We start from the raw sequence: 26,646 nt of genomic DNA on the forward strand, positions 1-26,646 counted from the left end.
CCGGCCCCAGAGTTCCGTCAGAAGCTAAAAAAACAGTCCAGTCATTTGCAGGTTGCAGCGGCCTATGAAATAAAGTCAGGAAATGTAATGGACTGGAAGTCAAAGAAAAAAAAAATGTGTTTGGGGAATTGACCGATATTTTTTTTCGTTATTACACGTGTGGACTATGTCACGGACACTTAACTATGCAAATAAGCTATTGTAGTTAAGGTATATTAGGCATCTAGAATAAGCATTTTGTCAATATTACAATGTTATGTTGGTTCTCTGTGTTGGAAATGTAGCTAAACTACAAATTAATATACAGGGTTGATGGCCCTTTTTGTTGGTAAATATATGAGATTCATAGAGTAGAAAAACCCAGGGAGGTAATAGAAACTGTCTGGTTTTGTGAGTATATTTAGCATATCCTGGGTTGTAAGAATGTGTGCTAGACATTTATTTTTCAAAATAGTTCCCTAATATAGAGCAACAAAATATGTTTGCCAAGTATAGTCTCTTATGACAAAAACTATTGTCCATAATTGCCGTGAAAAAAAAAAAGTTAATATTCGTGTTGTGAATGTTTAATATTGTACTGGGGAGTTAGCTTAAGTATTTCAGGTAGGACGCTCACCCCAGTGAGGTCCATGGCCGCTCACCCCAGTAGGTGTGAGCTGGGGAGGGGGATATGTGACATAGTCCAAAGATGTTAGGCAGCTTTCTGCCCCGTTTTAGGTCAGAAAGTGCAGGAATAGTTAAAAATGATCCTTTCCACAGCTTCCCATTAACTCAGACTGCTGGATGGAAAATCCAGACCACAGATTACAATGGGTCTAGTTCTCCCTCACCTGCTCTTCTAATCACATGCACAGGTATTTAGAGCAGAGAGGTTTGCATTTCAGTCTCTCTCCTTAGAGCCTGGAGGCTGGGGGTATCGCTGCTCCCCTGTTTCCAGTTTCGGGGTTGACGGCCCCTCCAAGTATTACAGTACCAGAGGATTTGCCTGGACACAGGACCGAGTTCCCACCGCGAACAGATAAGACAAAACAAATGTTTACTGCTGTTGCTAAAAGACTGTGCTGTATCTAAGTGACCCTAAATGAGAGGGCATTGTTTTAAGCTGGGGAACCAGGTTAGTTGGCCAGCAGCTGTTAGAGAGACTGATTTTGATGTGTAGTTAGATCCCTGAAAGGGATAGGATTTTGTTTATATAATTTGGTTTCTTTTTACTTGAAATAACAGTGTGGGAAATACTGTAACAATGAAATGAGTGAACTGCTGAATGAAAGTATCTGAGTACCTCTAACCTACACATGTTAAAGCTGCAGTACCTTACTTGGATGAAAATAAAGCAGGCAGAAGCCTGAGTTAAGCAGCTTAATACTTTGCATGATCCTGTTTTTGTATTAAATAACCCTAGAAGACTGTGTCGGGAAGAACCCAGACAGACGTCAGCACTACAAAAGAGGGGCGTTTGTCACAATATATATATATATATATATACAGTATATATATATATATATATACATATATACATATATACAGTATATATATATATATATATATATATATATATATATATATATATATATATATATATATACACACATGATGAACCAATAGTACAAATACATGTACTGTAGAATGGTTATCAAAATCATACTGTCCTACAGATAACGCTTCTCTATACAGACAATAATAATAATCCATTTAATAATCCTAACTTATTTTACAATATAAAACATAACATTACAATCCACACAGTACATTGCATTTACATTGTATACTGTAAATGATGCATAGCATTAAATCTATGCACCATATACAGTACTGTACATTCTGCAAATGAATGTTAACAATATAATTGCAAGCTACTCTACCAGTAAACACAAACACTTCCAAACAAGTCAACTACAGTATTTTAACCAATCAAGTAAACCAAAATCAATATATACTGTAAGTACCAACCAGAAAAGACAATTTAAAACCAAACTAACCCTTACAAAACCAAGGATTACATCTATCTAATTGTAAAAAACCTTATACATTATACACAGCATTGTTTAAAGCCCCCTCCCCCCTAATGTTTCTGTTAAGCAGATTACACTGAAGGGAGAGAGATATAAAGGCCTAAAGCCCCTTCCCCCCGAATGTTTGTGTTAAACAGATTACAATGAAGGGAGAGAGAGATAAAGGCCTAAAGCCCCTTCCCCCCTAATGTTTCTGTTAAACAGATTACAGTACCTGTACAGTACATTGAAGGGAGAGAGATTTTACAGAAACACACATTAGGGGGGAGGGGGCTTTAAACAGATTACATTGAAGGGAGAGAGATGTTTCTGTTACCAGTAAATCTCCCTCCCTACATTGCTAACCACCCTCACCCCCTACCCACATACCGTTAACCCCCCCCCCCACATCCTGGCCATGGCCCCTCCACTTCTGCAAAACAGACACAAAAATTAAAACATACAAAGTAATGTCCCCTAACCCCTTAATCACCATAGCGGTTATTAACTGCTACAGTCATGAAGGGGTTAACCCACCCTCACCCACCCACCACTCGGGATGCCTACATACCCTCCCACACTAACCACCCCCCCACCCACCCCAGGCCGATCTCACCGCCTCCCCCAATGACGAAGCCATTGACAGCTTGCTAAGCTGGGCGAAACGCGTAGAGTGGCTTTTTGGTCTAGTGAGGGATCCGTAGCTGTACCTTCCACTGAGCAGTGACGTCACAAGCACCGGAGGAGAAGCTGAGCTGAGAGTCCCAGGCTGCAGACGACTGACATCCAGAGCCAGAGAGGAGGCGGTGAGATCGGCGGAGTACCCCCTAGAATCACTGTGATTGTGATAAATGCGTTTTTAATTTTGGCACATTGTAAGTGCAAATTTTATATGCTTATACATTTTTTATAAAGTTTATTAGAAGACAGATCGCGCTATGTAGCTTTGTTTCTTCCCTTATGTATATCGTGGTAAATCTGAGGAAATAAGCCTGGAGGGAATCCCACAGCACACAGCCACAACCTGGGGTGGCAGCCCTATCTGCCAACTGCTTACTTAACACTTTAATCTTGTGAGTAGAAAGACCGGCAGAGCCAAGATATTGACATTTTAATTCATCATAGTCTCAACGTCTGCACTTAAATCTGCACTGTTTTTTTGTTTCTTATTTCCCTATAAATTGCTCCTCCTAATCTTGGGTAAGGTCAGACCGTCGCTCCCAAACTGGGGCGCTGCCAGTGAGGAGGTTATAAATTTCAAAGCGTCAGGGGAGTTCGTCTTGAAGTCATAAAATAGAAAAACATATCATAGTGCAAAAATGTTAAACAGTGAAAAAGGTGAAAATTCATCCAAAATGACTACTCACATTTTAATTAATCAAATTATCCAACTTAAGGGGTGGATGCGCCCTATATGTGAACAGCAGCCACCAATCACAACCTCCAAAGGAGAAAAAAGAGAGACCATATAGTGTAGAGGTAAAACAATTATAATATCAAAACATGATTCAAGGCTTACACTTCATACTGTCGATGTGGGCACTCATACAGTAGGTAGCGGTTGACGGATATTCCTGGGACTCGCGATTCCTCGGGGTACTTGGTCACCTCCGCTCTCTCTGGAAACACTTGGATCCACACCGGAGCTTTCGTCCCTTCACTTCCGGCACGCCGAGAGCCTCCCAGGCTCCCGCTGCGTCACTTCCGGTGCGCCAGGGACTGCCAGATCAGATGGTTACAGTGGATTTCTCATGTTCCCCTTCTCTTGGCTGTTGGACTGGAACACTCTACGCGTTTCGTCGCTCTCTCTGGCGACTTCCTCAGTTATACGCCTATAACATATATTTTCTTTAACTGTGCATGCAATGTCTTGTATATAATGTATACCCTGTTCATTTATGTAACTGTATTTGTAACCATGTATTATTTGTCTTAACTCTATGCCCAGGACATACTTGAAAACGAGAGGTAACTCTCAATGTATTACTTCCTGGTAAAATATTTTATAAATAAATAATTTCAAACTGCACCTCACACTGGTTTAGGAAACCCCTACAATCTTGCGGTTCACCTGCATAAGGGTTGGGGGGAGGAATCCTTACATCAGAGCTGCTAACTGCGCTTGCGGAGTGGGGGCTTAGATTTGGCGAGGTCGCGGTCAGTACTCTGTCTGAGAGTACTGAAACCTGGCATGTAAGGGCCACAATTTTATCCGCCATGGCCTGGTTTTGCTGAAGCAGATTGGAGAGAAACTGTTGAAGTTCGGTCTGGTCTGCGTCTTGTGGGCTCGACATAATGTTACGCCGGTGCTGCCCGCAGACCAGACCTGTCCCCTGAGCTGAAGGGGGAAGTGGTAATACACGCACCCGCAGCAAAGGGAGCATGTCCGGAGTGTGGTATAAAGTGTTGCCAGGCCAGGTGTAGTAAGGTAGACAATACTTGCTGGTGCCGGTTGTAGAGATAGAGTGAAGAATGACTTGCCGAGGTCAGGGAGTGGAGAGCGGAGATAGGTCGTAGTCCAAGCCGTGTTCAAGGGGTTTTCAGAGTGAGCATTGTCCAAGGAGTGCCGAGATCGAGAGCCAGAGGGGGTAGTCGTACAAGCCGCGTCACAACCTGTGAAAACACTGAGAGAATCCAGAAGTACTTCCATACAGAGACTATGTCGAGCAAAAACTGAGAGCAGAGAGGAGCTAGATAAAGCAGGAAGGTCCAATTAGGAACGGAGGCGGGACAGGAAGAGCTACAGGGAGACACTGCAGATTGGTGCAGGCATAACAGGCCAGGTGAGTCTTGTTGGTAACCTGAGTATGCCCGTGCGGTGTGCGGGGGCGGAGCCTGAGGTGCGGGGGACGGGAAGAAGAGTGTGCAGACTGAGCGTGCTCCGTAACGCGTGTACGCGCATGGACCGAGCCAGTGGATGGTGCAGGTGTGCGTGCAGGAGTGCGTGGGCGCGCCCAGCGCTGAGCAGAGGAATCGCCGAGGGGAGTGATCCCGCGACGGCGGCAGGGGCAGGGAGCCGTGGAGTCCGGTAAGGCAGAATTGTTTTGTGTATCCAAGGACTCCCTACGGGGAGAGAGTGCTCTGTGTGGGGAGTGCGGAGAACGCCGATTCCTGACAACCTGGCCCCGATGGTATACATCCGGTAATAGCCAAACCATTACATTTAATATTCAAGGACTCAATTTCCACAGGCCCAGTACCACAAGATTGGCGTAAAGCAGATGTGGTGCCTATATTTAAAAAGGGAGCTAGATCACAACCGGGAAATTACAGACCTGTAAGCCTGACTTCAATGGTGGAGAAACTACTTGAAGGTTTAATACGGGATAATATTCAGAAATACCTTATGGAAAACAAAATCATTAGTAATAGTCAGCATGGATTTATGAAGGATAGATCATGCCAAACTAACCTTATTTGTTTCTTTGAGGAGGTAAGTGTGGCGATGAGAGGGTTAATCAGGCCATGAATAAAGGCATTATACCCAGCTGCTTAACCCTAAATCACAGTGGGAGTGAAGGGGTTAAATGTATATGCCAGGTAATCCCTGATGTATTTTCCCCTCCACCACCTTTATTGTCCCCATTTTGCAGACTATTCCCTGCCTATGGTAATAAGAATGCATCCAAACTGTAGTGTTGGTTTTCGGACACAAGATGGCGTTGTGAGCGCTGAACCAAGCGCTGATTAAAGACGCGTGGCTGTGTATGGGAGGGCTGCTTTGAAGTATACAGTAGATATCCATTTCCAAGAACTAGACCTCGCAACCGCAAGGTCAATTGAATAAGTGGTTTGCGGTTTAACTGAAGTGGATTCTGTAAAAATGTATCTCTCATCTTGTTAGCGTCCTAAGTTGAAAGGGAGAAAGTCTATTGACGTGGGAACTAGGTTAACCATGAAAACCACAATAGAGACCTTTCAATTAATTACGCTAACTTGCGAACCAAGTGGGCTAGCATTTTTGGAGTGCAGCCCAGAATAAAGAAACCATGCACCCACATATGTTTAAGTTTATTCCCGTAGCATAAGCGAGAACAAATTGTTTCAATAAACTGTCTTATACTGTTAGTTTTAAATTTATTATTTATTTATTTATTTATAAAATATTTTACCAGGAAGTAATATATTAAATGTACAGTCGGTGGAAAAACTTTTTCTGTAAGCCCGGGAAAAAATCTTTTAGTATATAAATATGCTAGGGGTGAATGAGCTGAGGGTATTTTCCTCCCTGCACTTCAAAGAGCCCCTGCTAAGTGGGAGACTTTGAGTCTACTGAAGTACAGGGTTGAAAAGCCTCAGAGATTCAAAGTGTGAAAATGGCCATGAAGTTGCTGAGTGCCAGATCCCGATACTCAGCATGAGCCATTCACACTTTGGAACCAAAACCTAGACTGAGAGTCACCATGTCAGGGGTGGACCCCCGGTATTTGAAACTGCATAGGTGTCAGGCTGATACATGTGCTTTGCAAACCGGAAAGCTCTTTTTGCCCGTTCTGCAAACTTTGGGCAAATTGGGGCTTGGTGGGTTAAATGTTAGAGATAGGACTGTAACCTTATAAACAGGTCTGCCAGGCTATCCCCGGTGTGATTCATGACTTATCCAAGCTATGCTCAAGATTCCGTTCAAGTACAGCGGTAGCGGTTCCAGGATGCAAGGGGTTAACGACATCGTAACTAAGGATTTACCCCTACTTCAGGAATTCGTTAGCCCTGGAGACTCCCGAACGAATTCTAATGAACTAACACGAAAATCTTTCATTTGACGGAAATATTAGGGCGGCAACTTGCGACCTAGCCAAAAGGACTTTAAACCAGGGACTTACTTCCGCTTTCGTGCTAAGGACAATTTATTTTGTTTCCCCATCCCAGTAAGTGTTGTATTAAGTGTATTCTGAGGTTGTCGGGTGTTTGTCTATTAAGGAAATAAATGAAAATGTATTTTGCCCTCCTTGTTGAGTTCAATCGAGAATCCCAAAAATATAAGTGTTAATAAGTACTGGTCGACCGTGACAGTAAGGAGGAATTTAGACCAGGGTAATGCAGTTGATGTGGTCTACTTAGATTTTGCAAAGGCTTTTGATACGGTTCCACACAAGAGGTTGGTGTACAATGTAAAGCAAATTGGACTCGGTAATAATGTATGCTCCTGGATTGAAAACTGGTTGAAGGATAGACAACAGAAGGTTGTCATAAATGGAACTTTTTCAGGTTGGGCTAAAGTCGTGAGTGGAGTACCTCAGGGATTGGTACTGGGACCCCTGCTTTTTAACTTGTTTATTAATGACCTTGAGGTTGGCATCGAGAGCAAAGTCTCCATCTTTGCTGATGATACTAAATTGTGTAAGGTAGTAGAATAAGAGCAGGATGTAATTTCTCTCCAGAAGGACTTGGAGAGACTGGAAACATGGGCAGGTAAATTGCAGATGAGGTTTAATACAGATAAATGTAAGGTTATGCATTTGGGATGCAAGAATAAACAAACGACTTACAAATTAAATGAGGATAAATTGGGGGAATCCTTGATGGAGAAGGATTTAGGAGTGTTTGTAGACAGCAGGCTTAGCAATAGTGCTCAAAGTCATGAAGTAGCTGCAAAGGCAAACAAGATCTTATCTTGCATCAAACGGACAATGGATGGAAGGGAAGTAAACATAATTATGCCCCTTTAAAAAGCATTAGTGAGATCACACCTTGAATATGGAGTACAATTTTGGGTACCACTCCTTAGAAAAGACATTATGGAACCAGAGAGGGTGCAGAGAAGAGCCACCAAATGAATAAAGGGGATGGACAATGTAACTTATGAGGAGAGGCTAGCTAAGTTAGATGTATGTGTGTTTTACTGTTCCAGAAGTGCCAACCAGCGGAGATTCGCAGGGCATGAGTTTCAGGGATGATTTTACGGTAAAATGTTGTCAGGGTGTGTTTGAATAGAAGGGGACCAGACTTGCTGATTACCCCGATACATGTACCCAGGAATCCTACCAGGTTCCTGGAGACATGACACAGACCACCGGACAAAATCCTCCCTAGGAAGGATGAATGAAAGTCCCCCTAAAATAGGAATAATTGGGCTTTCATTCAGAACACTGGAGACATGGAAACACAAATTTATTGAAGCACTCCACTTAGTTTGCGTGTAGTGACTCACTGTAAATGAGCTGAGGATGTGCAGCATCGGACTTCTAAGGTATCCCGCTGGCTTGATGCCACAATGTCCGTAAAAGTCCGGAGTTGAAAGGGCTCAGTGTCCCTAAGGTGTTTAGGAGGGGAGTGGTTCCTCAAGTACCCCCATCCTAGTGTAAAATCTGGGCAGTTTGGCAAATGGTGGACAGGCCAGACTTACTGTCGCCAGGTAGAGGGGCTGGGTCTCGTATGTTAAGAAGCAAAGGTGCTACGTTCGCGCATGCCCTTGGCAGAATGAGAACCCCCCTCTGCCAGGGTTGTGAAGTACTGGCAACTCCAGGATAGGTGGGAAATGTTATTCCCACAGAGAGATTGGCTGCACTGGTTAGGTATAGCGTTTTGAACTTTATAAAAAAAAACCTGCAGCCCATCGGGAATCAGATTCACCTAAGATTCATCAAGCTTCAGAGATTTCGTAAGATACCCAGATTCCAAGTTCCATTACCATGGTGGCAGAATGAAGGAAGCAGCTCCGTCGGAGTACCCTGCGGTTGTGACTGGCGCCGCTGACCGATGACAGTTCCAAGCCATTTAGTGATTAACTCCCGCTCCTGGGAAATTGCTCCTAAAGACTTTATTTTTCAACATTTCGTTCTGGAAACAAATTATATCGTTTTCCCCCATCCCAGTAAGTGGATTTTGACTGTAATTGTGGAATATTGTGTGTATGTGTTTTCTTGGAATAAATTACAATTTATTTTACATCCTTGCTTTACTCAATCATATGATCCTGTTATAAATATGTTGAGAGACCTGGTCTCCCGTGACAATTACCCATGGAGACTGTGATGGCAGATACAATAGATTTGTTCACAAAAAGGTTGGACATCTTTTTAGAAAGGAAAGGTATACAGGGATATACCAAATAAGTAAACATGGGAAGGATGTTGATCATGGTTTTAATCCGATTGCCAATTCTTGGCGTCAGGAAGAAATTTATTTTTCCTCTTATGAGATTTCATTGGATGATAAACTGTATCATTGGGGTTATTTGTTTGCCTTCCTCTGGATCAATAAGTAAGTATAGATATAGTATAAAGTATCTGTTGTCTAAATTTAGCATAGGTCGAAGTTGATGGATGTACGTCTTTTTTCAATCTCATCTACTATGTAACTATGTAACTATATATACATATATTGATGCATTTGAGTGTGGTATAATGTGGTATCTTCCATATATATAATTGTATATGCAATGACATGCAGTGAGGAGTGCTGTATATTACAACTCTATATACACAGATGTGTGGGTGCTGTATATTAATATTCTGTTTACGCAGGAACTTGTAGTGCAGATTGTTGTACTGTATATTAATACTGTGTATTCACAGGCATGTTCAGGGTGCCCTGTATTAATACTGTGTTAACACGGGATCATGCAGTACAGAGTGCTGTATATAAGTACTGTGTATATACACAGGAAGGAGAAGTGTGCAGTGCTGTATATTAATACTCTGTGTATACACAGGAATGTAAAGTGTGGGGTGCTGTTTTGCAATGGTGGCAGTGATGAACCCCGTATTACTGGCACCTATGCTACATTTCGGAATTGCAAAGTCGTCATGTCTCTCGTGGGAATGGTGGAGAATGGTACCAGGTGTGGAGACAATATGGTGAGTTCTCAGAGATCAGATTGCAAGCTCTTTAGGTTATTGGTTCCCTTTGTGATCACTTACGAATGAATGTAATGTGGTCTGGTGGTGTGACGGGGCCTGGTAGTGTAGCGGGCATTTTAGGACGTTTCGGTATGTCTATTTCGCCGCAGCCAATCAGCTGCAGGCATTTAGCTGCTGCCCATCGGCCGCAGAGTACAGCTAGCCGCCGGCCATTTGATCCCGAAGGTAAGTCCGTACCCTTAACCCCTTACCCTGACCTTAATCTCTTACCCTAACCCCTAATCAGACCCCTTATCCTAAAACACCTAACACCCCTAAAGTTAATTCCAAATACTAACAGTAATCTCTGCAGTTGCGTAGCTGTCTCCTGTGACTGAAAGGTGTCTAAATGCCTGCGGCTGATCAGCTGCAGGGGCGAGATGGTCACGCCGAACCGTCCCATTTTGGTGTAGCGGGATCTGCTAGTGTAATGAGGCCTGCTAGGGTAATGGGATCTCATAGTGTAATGGTGCCTACTAGTGTAAAGGGACCTACTAGTGGAACAGAATCTGCTAGTGTAACAGGATCTGCTAGGGTAACAAAGTCTGGTAGTGCTCACACACCTGTACATAGAATGTTAGAGACACCCTTTTTTGGTCAGATTTGTACAACATTTGCCTCCATAAATATACCCCTTGGTGCCTAATGATCTGATACAGAGTCTGGAGCTAGATTATCCTACTTCAAAGACAGGGCTGTTGCCACCAGAACTCTCCCTACTCGAAAGTAACACGTTTCTGTCCAAAAAATCAGCTTAGCCCATTCAAAGGCCTGTAATACATTGTATAGTAAAGCAGTGTGTACCTGAAATATGCTGAGCATATTATCTGATACGCATTGGGCTTCTGTATCTTGCAGAGCAAAGAGCTCATTTATCTTGCAAAAGCAATGCTCCCTTGTACATGATGAGCAAACCTTCTCTGTATCTTACAGAGCATTGTGCCTCTGTATCTTGCAGAGCAATTTACCCTTTAACGTGCAAGGCAACTCTTTTGTGTATCTTGCAGAGAAGTGCACCCTTGTGAGCAACGTGCCCCTGTATCTTGCAAAGCAATGCGATGCCTCTGATTGAGCTGGAATATCGCGTCTTTGTATTCCTGGACTTATCTCTGGCACTTCCATTCCAGGTCTGCAACAGCGGGGACTGCATGAACATCGAGAGTGCTTACAGGTCGTCTGACTGCTCCACCAAGTGCAAAGGACATGCGGTAAGACCCTGCTCTGCATGTGCACAAAGGAGGGAGGAAGCGTGAGGTTAGGTACAGAAGATAAAGAGTAGACAAGAATGTAGTGGTACTGTGCCTAATTTTAACAGAGCCTGGGGTTATACGGCTGCTACCTTGTGGTTTATATATGACTAGCTGAGAGACCCGGCATTGCCCGGGATGTAAATGCGTAATAGGTAGTATTATTTATAAATCGTGGAACAATAGGTGAGTATTTGTTGCAAAGGTTGGATAATAATATTGAAAAGAAAGATGGAATAAAATGTAATACGATGTTGTTTAAAAATGTTTTATTGTAAACACACCACAGTACAATGTATATTTTGGTGACATAACAGATGTAAAAATGTGAGGCGTGTGTCCTGCTAGGGTGTGAGGCGGCGGGTGGCACATGGGTTGTGAGTGCTGTCTGTGAGTGGGGGTCCTGCTAGGGTGTGAGGCGGCAGGTGGCGCGTGGGTTGTGAGTGCGTTCGTAGTGTGCATGAGGTTGGGGGGGGGTGGTGGTGGAGGGGATTGCATGAGGTTGGGGGGGGGGGGTGGTGGTGGAGGGGGGTGCATGAGGTTGAGGGGGGTGGTGGTGGAGGGGGGTGCATGAGGTTGAGGGGGGTGGTGGTGGAGGGGGGTGTTTGTAAGAGGCAGTGTTGCGCTGCTTGTTCGTGCGGTGTGTGGAGGTGAATGTTGATATAGAGATTCTGTACCTGATCTGTGGTAGCAGGCAGTGAGGGTTTTGTGGGTTGAGAGGTCGCCCCAGAGCAGTGAGGATTGTCAGTGAGGGGTGGGACAGTGGGGTGAGGGGTGGGACAGTGTGGCAGTGGTGTTGGCCGAAGGCCAATGAGAGTCAGTGAGGGGTGGGACAGTGTGGTGAGGGGTGGGACAGTGTTGAGGTGGAGTGACAGGCCAAAGGTGCAATGCGATTGGCCCTAGGGACACAGGGCATGCAGACAAACATACAGACATTTCAGAAATATATAGTAGATTTAATCACTGCTGTTCCTGCGAGCACTCGCAACACATAATTTGCGATGTTTACTAAGTAGTGCTATCCATATACAGTACACCTGTCACCTGTCTCATAAAATAGCACTGCTTAGTAAATGTTGGCCGATATCTACAATATAACATGCAGAGTAATGTGCTGCTGTCCACTGAAGTGGATAGATTAAGAGGCAGAGAGACTTTAAAATAAAATATATCTAAATATATTTATTTATAAAAGAAGCGGAAACTAATGATAATAAAAAAAAATGCCCCTTCATTCCAACCACTGCTAATACTGCCATTAATGAAGAATAAGGTGTTAAAGTTTTGGGATCTATAGTCTGTGCAGGACCCACATTGTGGGGTTCACTAAAGATTTCCCTGTCACGGGAGACCAGGTTTCTTAACACCTTTTTATTACCGGGATCATTGATTGAACAAAACAAGATGGTAAAATAAATGGTAATTTATTTATCGTAGAAGACAGACACACAAAGTTACACAATTCATGATTAACACACTTACTGGGAATGGGGCTAACGAATAAATCTGTTTTCGGAATGATATTCCTTAAGATGACCTTTTTAGAGCACTTTCCAATGACCGGTAGTTACTCGCAAAAGTCCTGGAACTGATTTCGGCATGCAATGCCAGCCGCAACCGCTATGTTCTAAAAAGCTGGACTTAGAAACTTTTCTGACTTGAAAGTCTTTGAAGCAGGCTCGCGTCTATTCAGTTCTGAGCATCTTTGAATTTGCCGCTGTTGGTTTGGCTTAGAATCCGGTTTAGAATCTGGCTTAGAATTTGGTTTAGAATCTGCGCTCCTGATTGGATGCAACTCTTGGGAACCACGATACATAGCAACATTCTGAAAATACTTTCTCCGACACACCCACCCTGAAACGTACAGCCTAGAAATCTCCCGATCCCAGCACCCCAGTACAGGCAAAAGTCACATAATTCTTTATTGTCGCAAAATTAGAATACAGTTGCAGTAATACATTTTCAACACCTGGGTCCAAGAACTGACACTCTAAGACCTTACACACGGGTCATGGTTAACCAAGTGGACTTGACATTTATTGATGAGCCTTGTAAACCCCTTCACTATCATATCTCCCCTGCTCAAATGGCAGGACGTGTTATGACCGCCTAGTCCGGCGGTTTAACTGGCCTATCACGTCTTGAGGATATTGGTTCACTGGAAATGTCCTAGCGTGAAAGTCGATCTGCATTTCCATGCTCACTGCCTTTTTTGTGCTGGATGGTAAATTCAAATTCTTACAGGGCAAGACTCCAACGAAGGAGCTTGCCATTTTCCCCAGACACCCTTTGCAACCAATTTAAGGGATTGTGGTCAGTGATCACAGTGACTGTTCGTACATACAAATAGGGCTGCAGTTTCCTCAGAGCCCATACAATGGCCAAACATTCTTTTTCAATTGTGGCATAAGCCACTTCCATGAGCAGTAACGTTATGTTCAGGTAGACCACAGGATGCTCTCCCCCCTCCTCCCCCACTTGACTGCTCCAAAAATCTTTTTGAATAGTCAGCAGCTGCAAGGATGGGTGCGCTGGCTAGTGCTGTTTTGAGTGCCTGAAACGCGGTTTCGCAGGCAGGAGACCAGGCTACCAGAACTTGGAGTCGCTTCTGTGTCAGATCTGTCAAGGGTTTAGCCATGGCGCTGTACTGTGGGACGAACGTCCTATAGTAGCCAGCGGTGCCTAAAAAAGCCATAACCTGCTTCTTGGTTTTGGGGACTGGCCATTGCACTATAGCCTCAACCTTCGCTGGTTCAGGCTTGAGGTGCCCTCCGCCCACCCTGTGCCCTAGGTACTAAAACTCTGCCATACCTACTAAACACTTGGTGGGTTTCAATGTGAGCCCTGCTTCCCTAATTCTGTTCAGCACCGCTGCTACATGAATTATGTGACTGTCCCATGTCCCGCTAAACACTGCAATGTCATCCAGATATGCCCTTGCGAAACCCTGCATCCCTTCCAGTAACCTATTGACCAGGCGTTGCAGGGTAGCCTGGGCATTCTTCATCCCAAATGGCATCACTAGAAATTCATAGCGGCCACTTGGAGTGATGAATGCTGACTTCTCCCTAGCCTCTTGGGTCAGTGGGATTGGCCAATACCCCTTGCTCCGATCCATGATTGTCAGAAACTTTGCCCCCGCGAGCTCATCTAACAGCTCATCCATGCGGGCATGGGGTAAGCATCTAACACCGTCCCTGCATTGAGCTGCCGGTAGTCCACACAGAAGCGGGTGGTCCAGTCCTTCTTAGGTACTAGGACTACCGGACAAACCCAAGGGCTCTGGGATGGTACAATTACCCCTAGGGCCAGAATCTCCTCTACTTCCCTCTCTATACTGCTCTTCACCTCTGCTGATACCCAATAGGCATGCTTATGCAGAGGTCTCAGCTCTTTGGTGAGTCTGGGTGATATGTGTTCTGCCCGGCTTGTCCGTGAACAGAACCCTATACTGTTCTAACATAGCTCTCACCTGTACCCCCACTGAGCTCGAACCCTATCTCAACCTGCTCTACTGTGCCCCCCTTCCTAGTCTCCCCTAGGAGGTCAGGCAGAGCATTGCTCGCCAGGTCCCCCATCGGTGGGCTACAGATAGCCAGCACTGATGCCACACTCGGTGCAAAATACTCTTTTAACATGTTGATGTGATTAGTTCTTCCTGTCTCACCATCTGACTGCACAACATAGTTGTACTCATTCATCTTTCTGAGAACCGTGTAAGGTCCAGACCAGGCAGTCATTTATTTGTTCTGCCGAATGGGCTTTAGAACCAGTACTTGCTGTCCTGGGATAAATTATCTGCTACGGGCATTTTGGTCATACCAAGCTTTCTGCTTGGTCTGAGCCTCCTTGAGGCTATAAAGGGTTTCTAAGTAAATGTTAAGTTTTATATAATTTTCATTAAACACATATACTGTAGTGCACCGCAATTTGGGAGGCTTTTTCTGTGGTACTTCTTTGTACTGTTTGTTTTGAATGCTTATACAGTATCTCCTAGGCAGCACATGGGTTTTGACAAGGAGTGGTTTTGAGCGGGCCATCATATTCTTTTGCCCTCCTTGAGGTTAGCCTGTGCTAACTTCGTAAGCATTTCTAGCCGGTCTCTGAGAACAGAAGCATCAGTATTAGTGTTTTCCCCTTTCCATCCCTCAAGGAATAGGTCCAGAGGTCCCCGTATCCGTGCGACTATATAGCAGCACAAAGGGAGTGTACCCGGTAGATTCTTGCAGTACCTCTCGGTATGCAAACATCAAGTGTTGTTGGTGAATCTCCCAGCCCTTCCCTTCAGCTTCTATGAAAGCTCACAGCTTCTGCTTCAGGGTACCAATGAACCTCTCACATAATCCATTTATCAGGGGGTGGTAAGGGGTCGTGTGCTGGTCCTTCACCCCGCACGCGTCCCAGAGACACTGTAGCAATTCACTCATGAATTGTGACCCTTGCTCGGTTAGACTCTCACTAAGGTAATCTACTTAGTGAAGATAACTAACAATGCCTTAGCTATTGCACTAGCATCGATTGTGGCAAGTGCTACAGCCTCGGGGTTCCAGGTGGCAAAATCCACCACCGTGAATATGTAACGCTTGCCTGACCAACTGGGGATCATGATAGGACCCATTATATCCATACCTATCTCCTGACGAAGCACGTGGGTGCGAAACGTCTAGAGGTCACTCTCACGCGCTGCACTGATTGGCTGAAGCGGTAGCTGCACACCAGGAAGTGCGGGCTGTTTGTATCATCTCCACGGCTTGGGCTGTCCGGACGCTTTTGCTCCTGCTTGTGGTTTCAGTTCGCGCAACTCTGGTGAGTGCCTGCCTCCCTCATTTCAGTTCCTGGCCCAGCGTCTGTGTCTGTATATATACTGTGCAGGTCAGTATTGCATTAAGGTCTGTGTGTTACCTCAGGGGATCTATTCATATGGTATTTGTGTGAGTGCTTGCTTCTAGTATAAGGCAGCATTATATTTTGATTATTTTATTATTTATATAGTATTATGTGTTTATGTGTAGTCTATTAGATTGTTCTTTATATATTAAAAGTACTTTTTTAATATTTATCAGAGGCTCATTTCAATTTTTGTGTCTATCATTTGTTATGTTTGGTAACTAATCCCTGGTGCGCTTTGTGTGCTTTGTGTTTTTTGTCGTTTGGGGTCTCCTTTTTGAGTCCCTTGTTTAGGAGCGTTTTTTGGGGGAGATGCTCCATGCACATAGCAGCAAGGGGTGATTGCCGGTCCTACAAGACATTCCTAGGACAGCACGAGTGCGGATAGCAGACTGTCTGTGCTATCTATAGCTACCCTCTGGAAAGGTTCCCCAATTACCAGTAAAGGGTTCAGGGGTGCCCTCACACGATCACCCGCCTTACCTACTCGCCGGCAGGCACCACAGGAGCAGCAGAAATCTGCAACTGCCCCTGATGCCCTCAGCCAATAGTAACACTGTAACAGCCGGACTCTCGTTTGAGTGACCCCTTGATGCCCAGCTAGTGGAATTGAGTGGGCTACCTGTAACAACAGGTGCCTCTACTCCCTGGGTACCACTAACTATCTCCTACCGGTCCAGACCCTCTCTAGACCCATAGCTGTCTGCTCTCTATATAAGAGCCCGCGGTGCCATGAAACTGTTCTGACCCAATACCCGAGTTTGGTTCAGACGCCCGGAACCTCATGCGCTCCAAGCTGGGATCAGACCTCACCGCATCCCTAAAAGTCTCCCTAATTCTGGCCACATCCTTAGTCTCTAAGTCAGGGGATGGGGAAACATGTAAAGGAGGAGGTAAGTCATCACAATGTCGCAACCAAGTCTGGCTTACCTGCTTGGTCTCCTCAGAGACCCCTGGAACTGTTTGGTCCCAATTGCAGGGGGACGGTGAACCCGTCAGGTGCAACTCCTGATGACTGGCTCATGGTAATCGCTGCAACAGGAGCCAGTTCTGCCGTTAAAACGTATGGTACATGCCCCAAGTAATTGTCAAGGAGGACTCGGCATCTAACCCGGGCAATACCCCCACATGCCACGTCCGGCACCCCAATCAAGAAAGACCCGGGCAACCTGGATCGACCGTGGTCCACCATCTGGCATGCTCACTTGCATTCCGGTGCCCAGGAGCAAATTCTCTAGCCGGACCATATCGGATCGGACCAGGGTAACAGTGGCACCGGAGTTGAGCAAGCCGGATGCTTGGCGATCTCCGATGGTCACTGTGCACAGATTCTTCTGCCGGACATCGTTGGACTGCATCTCAATTGGCGCAATCTGTCTCTGCTCCTGGTTCCTGGATAACAAGTGCAGATCTCTCCATATTGGTTCCCGGCAGGGCTGGTTCGATGGCTGTACTTGGCTCCTCTGTGTATGCCAGCCACACACAGGCGCCCAGCCTCGCAGCTGGAGAGAATTGCCCCTGATGGGGTCCACTGGACTTTGCTCGGTCCTGACAGTCTGGTCGGATGTGTCCCACTTTGTTACACAGGTAACACCTCCTCTCATGCTTGAACTCTGCAGCTTTGGGTGTGCTTCCCTCTGCTGCAGGCTTGCTCATCCACTGAGGGGTGGTTTTGGCTCCTCTGGCCAAAGTGGTTGTGTCCTTGGTAGCCCACTTTTTGGGCATCAAAGCTCGACTGGTCACAAATTCATCAGCCATTTTAGCAGCTTCCACATGGATTTTAGGTTTACGGTCAAAAACCCATGCCCTCACGTCCGCGCGACACTGCTGTAAAAGTTGCTCCTGGAACATCAAGTCCAATAGTGTGTGGAACTTTGTGACACCACAACCCGCCACCCACTGGGTCCCATGCAATGCCATGCGGGCCCAGTACCAGACATACGACTCCCGGTTGTACCTTTCACCCGTCCGGAACATGCTCCGGTAAGCTTCTGGGGAGAGGGAATATGGTGAGCAGCATAGCCTTTACATGGTTATAATCATCACCATCCTCAGGCGGGATTGCCTACAGTGTCTTTTTGGCCACACCAGACAGAAAAAGCGCATACTTGCGCAAAACGTGCGTCAGCTGATTGTGATGGAGTGACGTCACCATGCAGAAGTACTTGCGGGAGGAGTGAATGCGATGGGCTTAGATGCAACAAACAGACTGACATGATTCACAGATAAGTAGAACTGGCTTAATACTACTGATTATTGGGTGCTTCTGCCACCAGTATTATGTATACACTTTGTCTGTGCTGTGTTTCTTTGCTGTCAGTGCCCAGCATGTTATATTCATAACACGCTCAGAAATATATGTGGTACTATGCTTCATGACATCTGTGATTATGTGCTACATACACTGCGACTTAATGTTGTATCTAAGTATGTATCAAGCTAGAAATACATTTCAGGTTTAACAACCCTACGGTAGCTACACTGTAGTTTTACTACAGTATAAGAGGCTATAACTGGATGCAGTCTTTGAACCGTGCCTCGAGGTATAAAGACACTTGGTAGAGTGTGCCTCTATATGCAGAGTATCAGGATTTTAGATACAACTAAGCGGAGATAGTCTGTTTATATTTACATAGACATACATGTAGCAGTATCCACAGATCTAGCAAATAACATCTGATTGATGGTTGTAATAGACCCCTCACACACCAAAAAGGGCTCAGCAGAGACTTACTGACTGGCAATGACTACTTTGAGAATGTGTCTGGGACTGTTACTAATTAATGTGTTACACTAAGTCAATTGCTGGTATATGTTATACCTAGCCATATACCTCTCTCCCTGCATATGCTGAGATTTACAGTGTACCCCTATTAGTTTAGGGGACACTACCTAATATAGGTTGCTGGGAAACGTATTGTTGAGGGCATATACTAACTATAAATAGACACGAGACCAGTTGTGATTTATACCTCATTGTTGTCACATATAACAGTGCGCATGGTGTATGTTGCTACCATACGTGTAGCAGATTGTAATGAACTGTGAGCTTCATTGTTTCACTATAATTAAGAGTAGCCACTGTCCTATCTTAGTTTTGGCACGACTTTGTGCCTGCAGTGCATTTGGCTGGTGCTATTTACTCACCACGCTTTGTTTTAGAATGATTGACACACTTCAGTGTATACTATTTTCAAGCATACACGGATTATAGGAGCTTTGTCTGTCTATTAACTACGGACAGTTTCCTTGATGTGATTAGACAGGTAGTCCTTATGATACAGTATATCATGAGCTACTTTTCTGGCTATAGCGCTACTTGAATTATCAAGAGTTCAATAGGTAGCGGTTTCTTACGGACAGGTCATGGATTTATATACCTGATCCCCCTTTCCAGATTATTTTTAAATGCTCAATAAAAGGGGTTTAACTACTAACAATTTAACACACTTTCTCACTATGACCACCTTCCGTAGGGCACTTTCTTTCCTTTATTGCTGCCACACCAGACAATAAGGGGTTTAGTCACAAAACACAGTCGCGACACTCGGTACCATCGAAATTGGGTCTGAAAGTCACTGAAAACCCATAGATCTTGTCCGTGCCATCAACGAATTTGTTGAAACTGTGGTTGTCCACTCGGGGGGTTTCCTGCTCCCCGTTGACCAGGTGGGAGTTGGGGGATGCTGTTCCATGGATTGCTGCAAGCATCCTGATCTGCTCGTCTGTGGTAGCCCCACTCCCCATGAGGCAAGGAGTGCAGTGATGTCAAGGAAGTCCGGCCCGATAGCCACAGGGGCTAACACTCCCAGGAATCAGTCCCCCACCAATATCCCGGTGGGCACCCGATCCCTCCCCATGTCCATCCACCACCACCGGGGCTGGAATAACCTCCTGCACCCCGGGTTTACTTGTGGCCACTGCAACTGCAGCTGAGGGGCCATTTCCCTTGCGTGAAGCAATACTGGCTTCGTGAAATTCCAAGTCCTCCTTCAGCTGTGTCTTTCACCGACCGTCTGTCGGTAGCCAATAGCTTTCACACCGGGTCACAATCCTGGCGCGGTCCCATGACCGGTACCATCCTGATCGCTTGTCCATGTTCGCCCGCAGGCACTAAGATAAGGGGTAAAGAAAACTTGTGTTTTTCCTGCTATGTGAAACGTGTGTAAGTTACAGCTTGTTTTGGGAGCTCGCAACCTTCGAGTTTTCCGCTATGTTATAAGACACCACAGAGTTTATAACATAGGCTCAATCAATCCCACCGCTACCACCAGTTAAAAGCCTGTCACGGGAGACAAGGTTTCTAAACACCTTTTTATTACCGGGATCGTTGATTTGAGCAAAACAAGATGGTAAAATGAATGGTAATTTATTTCTCGTAGAAGACAGACACACAAAATTACACAATTAAAGGTTAACACACTTACTGGGAATGGGGCTAATGAATAAATCCGTTTTCGGACCGGAATTCCTTAAGGGCTTTTTAGAGCACTTTTCAATGACCGGTAGTTACTTACAAAAGTCCTGGAACTGATTTTGGCATGCAATGCCAGCCGCGACCGCTACGTTCTAAAAAGCTGGATTTAGAAACTTTTCTGACTTGAAAATCTTTGAAGCCAGCTCACGTCTATTCAGTTCTCAGCATCTTTCAATTTGCCGCTTTTCATTTGGCGCTTGGAATCTGCGCTCCTGGTTGGCTGCAAGCTCTCTTAAGGCTTTCATTCACTAACCTGAACAGCCTAATAGAGCGTGGAAATTCTCCTGCCAGTCAATCACCAATTTCCGGCTTGTAAAGCCGAGATGGCACCTTTTCTCAGTCTGCAAATGGGGCATGCGCCAACGTGGCACCTCTGCCTCTTTGCATACTGAGCCCATCCATGGTCCAGGCTCCACAGAGTCTGGGGTTGGGGAAGGAGTGGCTCAGTGAGTAAAGACAATTGCTGCAGGGGAGCCTGGTTCAATTCCCGGTGTCGGCTCCTTGTGACCTTGGGCAAGTCACTTTATCTCCTGTGCCTCAGGCACCAAAAACATAGATTGTAAGCTCTACGTGGCAGGGACCTGTGCAAAATGTCTCTGTAAAGCGCTGCGTACAATTAGCAGCGCTATACAAGAACATGCTATTATTATTATTAAATGGTTGCCGGAAAGCCTTGTGTTAGCCCAGGATGTGGGTACTCAGGCAGAACTTCAGTACCCCTCCTGTTCTAACACCTGGGCATCCCTGAGGCTTTCAAGTACGGACTCCGCACAGACACAGAGGCATCAAGCTTGGTCCACCTGTGCTAGCTGGAATCCATGACTTATAAAATCCCTCAGTTCATACACAGGTTATGAATATACATACTGATGCAGCGGCCGTTATTCGAACACTTCACGCGTCATGTACATCAGAATCCCGATTTGAAACCGCGGGATGAATTCCAGCTTTCCCGCACTAAGATGAGAGCGCAGCGAGTGCAGAAAAACGAATTTTAGTGTTCTGACTTTTAAAAACATGAAATTGACACAGTAGCACAGTACTGTACACATTACAATTCATCCATTTTATTGCAAACAAAGAAACAGAATCCATGAAATTCAAACAAAACATCCGCGATAAGCGCGGGTGCCTGGGGCGATTGGCCGCGTTCATGCTGCATGGGGAACAGCAGAGAACTCAAAATCGGCGCCGAGATGTGTTCGAATAACGGCCGCTGCATCAGTACACAGTAAACTGTAACCATTTAATAAAATGTATGTCCTGTTTTTGTGTGCTAAAAGTTATGAGTTCCTATTCTGGTGTCAGGGATGGAGTGAGTGTATATTCCCTACATTCACTAGCCTCATTCTTGGCACACTTGAGAAAATCCTTTTAAAACTTTTAGTCTCTGTAAAACCTGCTCAACTTTATAACCTAGCTGGACCAGCCCCTGCACCCCTACACTAGGTTCAGAGTACCTGGGCATTGGTATCTCTGCTATATTGGGGAACCCCTGTGACACTAGGGATTCTGTGCATAACTGCAGATATAGTTTAACCCTTGTGACGGCGAAGGGGTACCCAGGCCAGTAAATAAATGTATTTGCCCGGCTGGGTGCCCCTGAGCCATATTGGGGAATTGGGATTGTCAGCTCTGCAACCCAATCATGGCAGAAACACTGTATTTTGTGATAAAACTGTATATGTATGTCTTTTTATTCCAGGAGTGTTAAGCAGCGGACATTTCCCTGCTTCAGCACAGACCCGAATAGTAAGACCGGGCCGGGGAATGAATTACATTCAGGTCCCCTAGTATATGTCCGTGAACCCCAGAATCAGAGGGGTGGGCGGTTCAGAGTAAAGTCATTTTTAAGATTATGTGTATAACTGTGGCAGAGTTTTCATCTAAGCGTGTGAAAGGAAAAATGGTTTTAAAACCCATCAGCTAGCAGCATAGCAGAAGGCTTTTTGCTGCAGTAACTTTTGCTAGGACGCTCCAAGTGCTATGAGATTTGCTGTGAGCACTGTTCGGGTAAAATCAGGAACTGTCATGTCGCGCAATTTTTATAGAGTTAAATAAAAAAATGGATGAATTAGAGTTTCCCTATTTTAATTGTACCAACATGTTAGGCATATGGGGATTTTCATCTAACACGCCAGAGACAGAGTGGCTACTCCAAGCTTCATAGGCAGTCCAGGATATGGGAGTAGGGGGTAGAATGGTCCGTGGTTCACAGCAACTTCAGCAGCCAACGCATGGATGTCTAAAAAAACTTTATTGATCGCTAGCAGCAAACATCAGGCAACCACTCTAACATGTTTCGTCCAGGCTATGGACTTTTTCAAAGAGACTCTTTGAAAAAGTCCATAGCCTGGACGAAACATGTTAGAGTGGTTGCCTGATGTTTGCTGCTAGCGATCAATAAAGTTTTTTTAGACATCCATGCGTTGGCTGCTGAAGTTGCTGTGAACCACGGACCATTCTACCCCCTTCTTCCTGTGTCATAATTTCCGGAGGAGCACGCTGACGCCAGCTATACTAGAGGAGAAAGCCGCTGCAGAATTCCCTGCACCAACAGGGACGGCTTTTCGTGAGTACTCCTAACCTCCACGCGGTATTTCAGGGAGATTATTGAGGTGGTTAGTGCCGGGCTGTGATTTACTTGGGGGCGCCCCCTAGGGAGGTGTCCCCCTGTACCTCTATCCGGCTTACTATTACCCAACTCCCTGTTCTCAATACCGGAGGCTTATTGTTTCATTAATCATTGCTGGGTCTCTCTTCAATCAAGTTGCCATAAAGTGTGTGCACTACCTGTTAGCAGCCTCGGTATACTGGGTAATTCCAAATTCTCTAGCAGGATATGGGAGTGTTAAACCTTTTGTTAGCAACAGCTTAAAAGGCGATTCAGGATATGGAGGTGTTAAAACTTTTGTTAGCAAGGAGGAGAATTTCAAAGCCACCCTGGCATATGGCTACTCTGCCCAGACTGAGCGGCACCAGGTAGAGGTGACGGGCCTCATATGCTAAGCGGCCAAGGTGCAAAGTTGGCACATGCCCAGAGCAGACTGAGAAGCCCGTCTGCCAGATTTGCAAAGTAGTGGCAAGTCCATGATAGGGTTAAGGAATTTTTCCCACTGAGTACATTGGCTGCATGGGTTAAGTACAGGCCTGTTTAGTGCATAAAAAACCCTGCAGCCCATGGGGAAGGAGTTCCATCTAAGTTCCGCCATGTAACAAGATTTGTCATGCAGTGAAAGATCCATCCTGTAACCAGACTTAACAGCGTAACTAGTAAGTGTATTTTTCGTTGTAATTGTAAATCAAGCGGTGTATGTTCATTCTGTAAATAAATCACAATTTATTTTATCTCTTGCTTTGCTCAATCAAAGGATCCAGGTATCTTGGAGTTAAAAGCATTGGTCTCCCGTGACAGGCTTTTTTCTGGTGGCAGCAGTGGGACCTGGTTGAGCCTATCGTATAGCATCCTGCGGGATCCTATAGAGGGAGACTCGAAAGTTGCGAGCTCCCAAAGCAAGAGGTAGCATACACACGGTTTACAAGAGCACTAAAAATACAGTCACCCTTTGTCCCATAACCTTTTTGCCTGCGGGTGAAACATGGACAAGCGAGCAGGATGATTCAGAACTTGGGATCGTGCCCAGATCGTTGTCCAGTTTGAGGGTTATGACTTACCAACGGCTGGTCGGTCAAAGGTGCAGCTGGAGGAGGATTTGGAACAGCATGAAGCAGGCATTGCTTATCCTGAGGGCATGGAGCCCATCGCTGCAGCCGCAGTGATTACACTTCAGCCCGGGGTGCTGGAGATTCTTCCAGCTCCGGCGGGAGATGGACAAGGGAAGGGAGAGTGTGCTCACCAGGATAATGGTGAAGGACTGGGTCTTGAGGGTGCGGTAGAGATAGTCCCTGCGGCTACTTGACTCGCTAACCCTGGACTCCAGCACTTCTTGTCTCATGGGGGGAAAGAGCTACAACAGATGAGAGAATTCGGATGCTGGCAGGTGTACACGGAGAAGTGTCCCCTCACTCTCACTTGATCAACAGAGAGCAGGCTGTCCCCCAAGTCAATCACCACAGCTTCATCAAGTTTGTCTGTGGCACAGACAAAATCAATGGTTTTGTACCAGACTTTGAAACTAAGTGTCTGAGATACCGGGTGCCACAACAGGACTGGGTGCTGTGGATGCACTCCTTGTTGTCTGGGATTGCTAAAGAAACCCTGCAGGGTATCCCATGAGACGATCGGGATGACTATGAACATGTAAAAGCTTTGCTGCTGTTACAGTATGTCCTCACCCCAGAAGACTACAGAGGCAAGTTCAGTTCAGGGGAACGTTATCCCAAGGAGTCCTATGTCATCCATGGTGGCCGCATGGTAAGGCAAGGCACCCAGTGGGTGGAGGGTTTGGTGCTTCAAAATAGCACAATTTGCTACACTTGATTTTCCAGGAGCAGTTACTGCAGCAGTGTCCCTCGGACGTGAGGGCATGGGTCTTTGACCGTAAACCTAAGACTCATGTGGAAGCTGCAAGCATGGCTGATGAGTATGTATGTAGTCGCTCCCTAATGGATGAGGAAGGGGCTCCCAAGAAACTGGCTGTGCCAGCCAAGGGAGCCAAGCAGACTCCTCAGTGGGTACAAAAGCCTGCAGCGGAGAACATCATTTCAAAAGCTGCAGAGTTTAAACATGAGAGGAGATGCTATCTCTGTAACAGAGTGGTCACATCAGACCAGACAGTCCAGACCATGTAAAGTCCGGTGGACCCCATCAGGGGCAATGCTCTCCAGCTGCGAGGCCGGTCGCTCGGGTGCAATTGTTACAAACAGAGGAACCAAGTACAGCTGTGGAATCAATCCACAGAGGGACGTCCACGGAGAGATCTGCACTTGTTTCCCCGGGACCAGCAGCGGAGTCAGAGGGACATCAGGTTGCATCAGTCAGGATGCAGCCCAGCGATGTCTGGCAGAAGCATCTGTGGAGGGTGACCATCGGAGATCACCAATTGGACAGCTTGCTCGATTCCGGTGCCACCGTTATCCTGGTCCGACCTGATATGGACCGACCAGAGGATTTGCTCCCGGGCACCGGGATGCAAGTGACCATGCCAGATGGAGGACCGCGGTCACTCCAGGTTGCCCGGGTCTTCTTGGATTGGGGTGCCGGACGTGGCATAAGGGAGGTGGGGGTATTGCCTGGGTTAGATGCCTAAGTTTTGCTCAGTGTTGACCTGGGGCATGTAACCTGTGTGTTCACAGCAGAGCTGGCTCCTGTTGCAGCAATTACTAGGAGCCAGTCATCAGGGATCACTGCAGATTTATCCCCTGTCCCTCTGCATTTGGGACCAGCGGTTCCAGAGGTCTCTGCAGAGACCAGACAGGTAAGCCAGACTGAGTCGTGACCAGGGACTGACTTACTTTCCCCTTTACCTGTTCCCCCTGACTAAGAGACTAAAGGTGGGTGTCCAGTGTTAGGGACAGAATTTAGGGATGCGGTGAAAGCTGATCCCAGCTTGGAAGGTATGAGACTTCGGGCGTCCGAGTCTAGGGCAAGTGAAGGGTCAGACCACTTTCTGTGACACTGAGGGCTTCTGTATAGGAGCAAGGTTCAACCGGGTTAGATAGAGTCTGGACAGGTAGAAGATGGCTAGTGATACCCAGGGAGTATAGGCAGTAGTTAATGCAGATAGCCCACTCCATTCCACTAGCAGGGCATAAGGGGGTCACTCAGACGAGAGCCCGGCTGTTGCAGCCTTACTTCTGGCCAGAGGCATCATGGCAGTGGCAGATTTCTGCCGCCCCGGTGATGTCTGCCAGCCAGTGGGTTAGGTGGGTGATTGTGTGAGGATACTCCTGGACTCGTTACCGGTTATGGGGAACCTGTTTCAGAGAGTAACTAAGGCAGTGTTTGGTATCTTTGCTAGGATAGGTTTTCCTAGAGGGGTGCTACAGTAATTGAGTTAGAGTGCTGGGTAAGTTGGCAGCCAGGAGAAGTAGCCAGGGCTAGGTTAGAATAGCATGGGGTTCTGTTCTCGGACCAGCCGGGCAGGACACATGTTACAGATCATCCTGTGCTCACAGGTGATCTGCGTCCTCTGCATAAATATGCCTACCGAGTATCTGCAGAAGTGAAGGGCAGTATAGAGAGGGAGGGAGGAGAGATGTTGGCCCTAGGGGTAAGTGAACCGTCTCAGAGCCCTTGGGCT

The 26,646-nt window shown here is 46.0% G+C and overlaps 1 protein-coding gene across 5 annotated transcripts in view; it reads left to right on the forward strand.

Annotated features, from left to right (window-relative positions):
* LOC142495794 (zinc metalloproteinase-disintegrin-like VMP-III) overlaps positions 1–26,646 on the forward strand; it is a 240,258-nt gene that overhangs the window by 141,073 nt on the left and 72,539 nt on the right. For all 5 annotated transcript variants that reach the window (XR_012801815.1, XM_075601762.1, XM_075601761.1 and 2 more), the window contains 2 exons: positions 9,646–9,790; positions 10,960–11,040. Coding sequence is in view for 4 of the 5 variants with exons in the window: in XM_075601762.1 (XP_075457877.1) it covers positions 9,646–9,790; positions 10,960–11,040 (226 nt within the window). In the remaining variant the exon portion in view is untranslated. The remainder of the gene's footprint in view (positions 1–9,645; positions 9,791–10,959; positions 11,041–26,646) is intronic.

The sequence above is a fragment of the Ascaphus truei genome, chromosome 5, assembly GCF_040206685.1.
Source record: "Ascaphus truei isolate aAscTru1 chromosome 5, aAscTru1.hap1, whole genome shotgun sequence".
In the NCBI taxonomy this organism is placed as follows: Eukaryota; Metazoa; Chordata; class Amphibia; order Anura; family Ascaphidae; genus Ascaphus; species Ascaphus truei.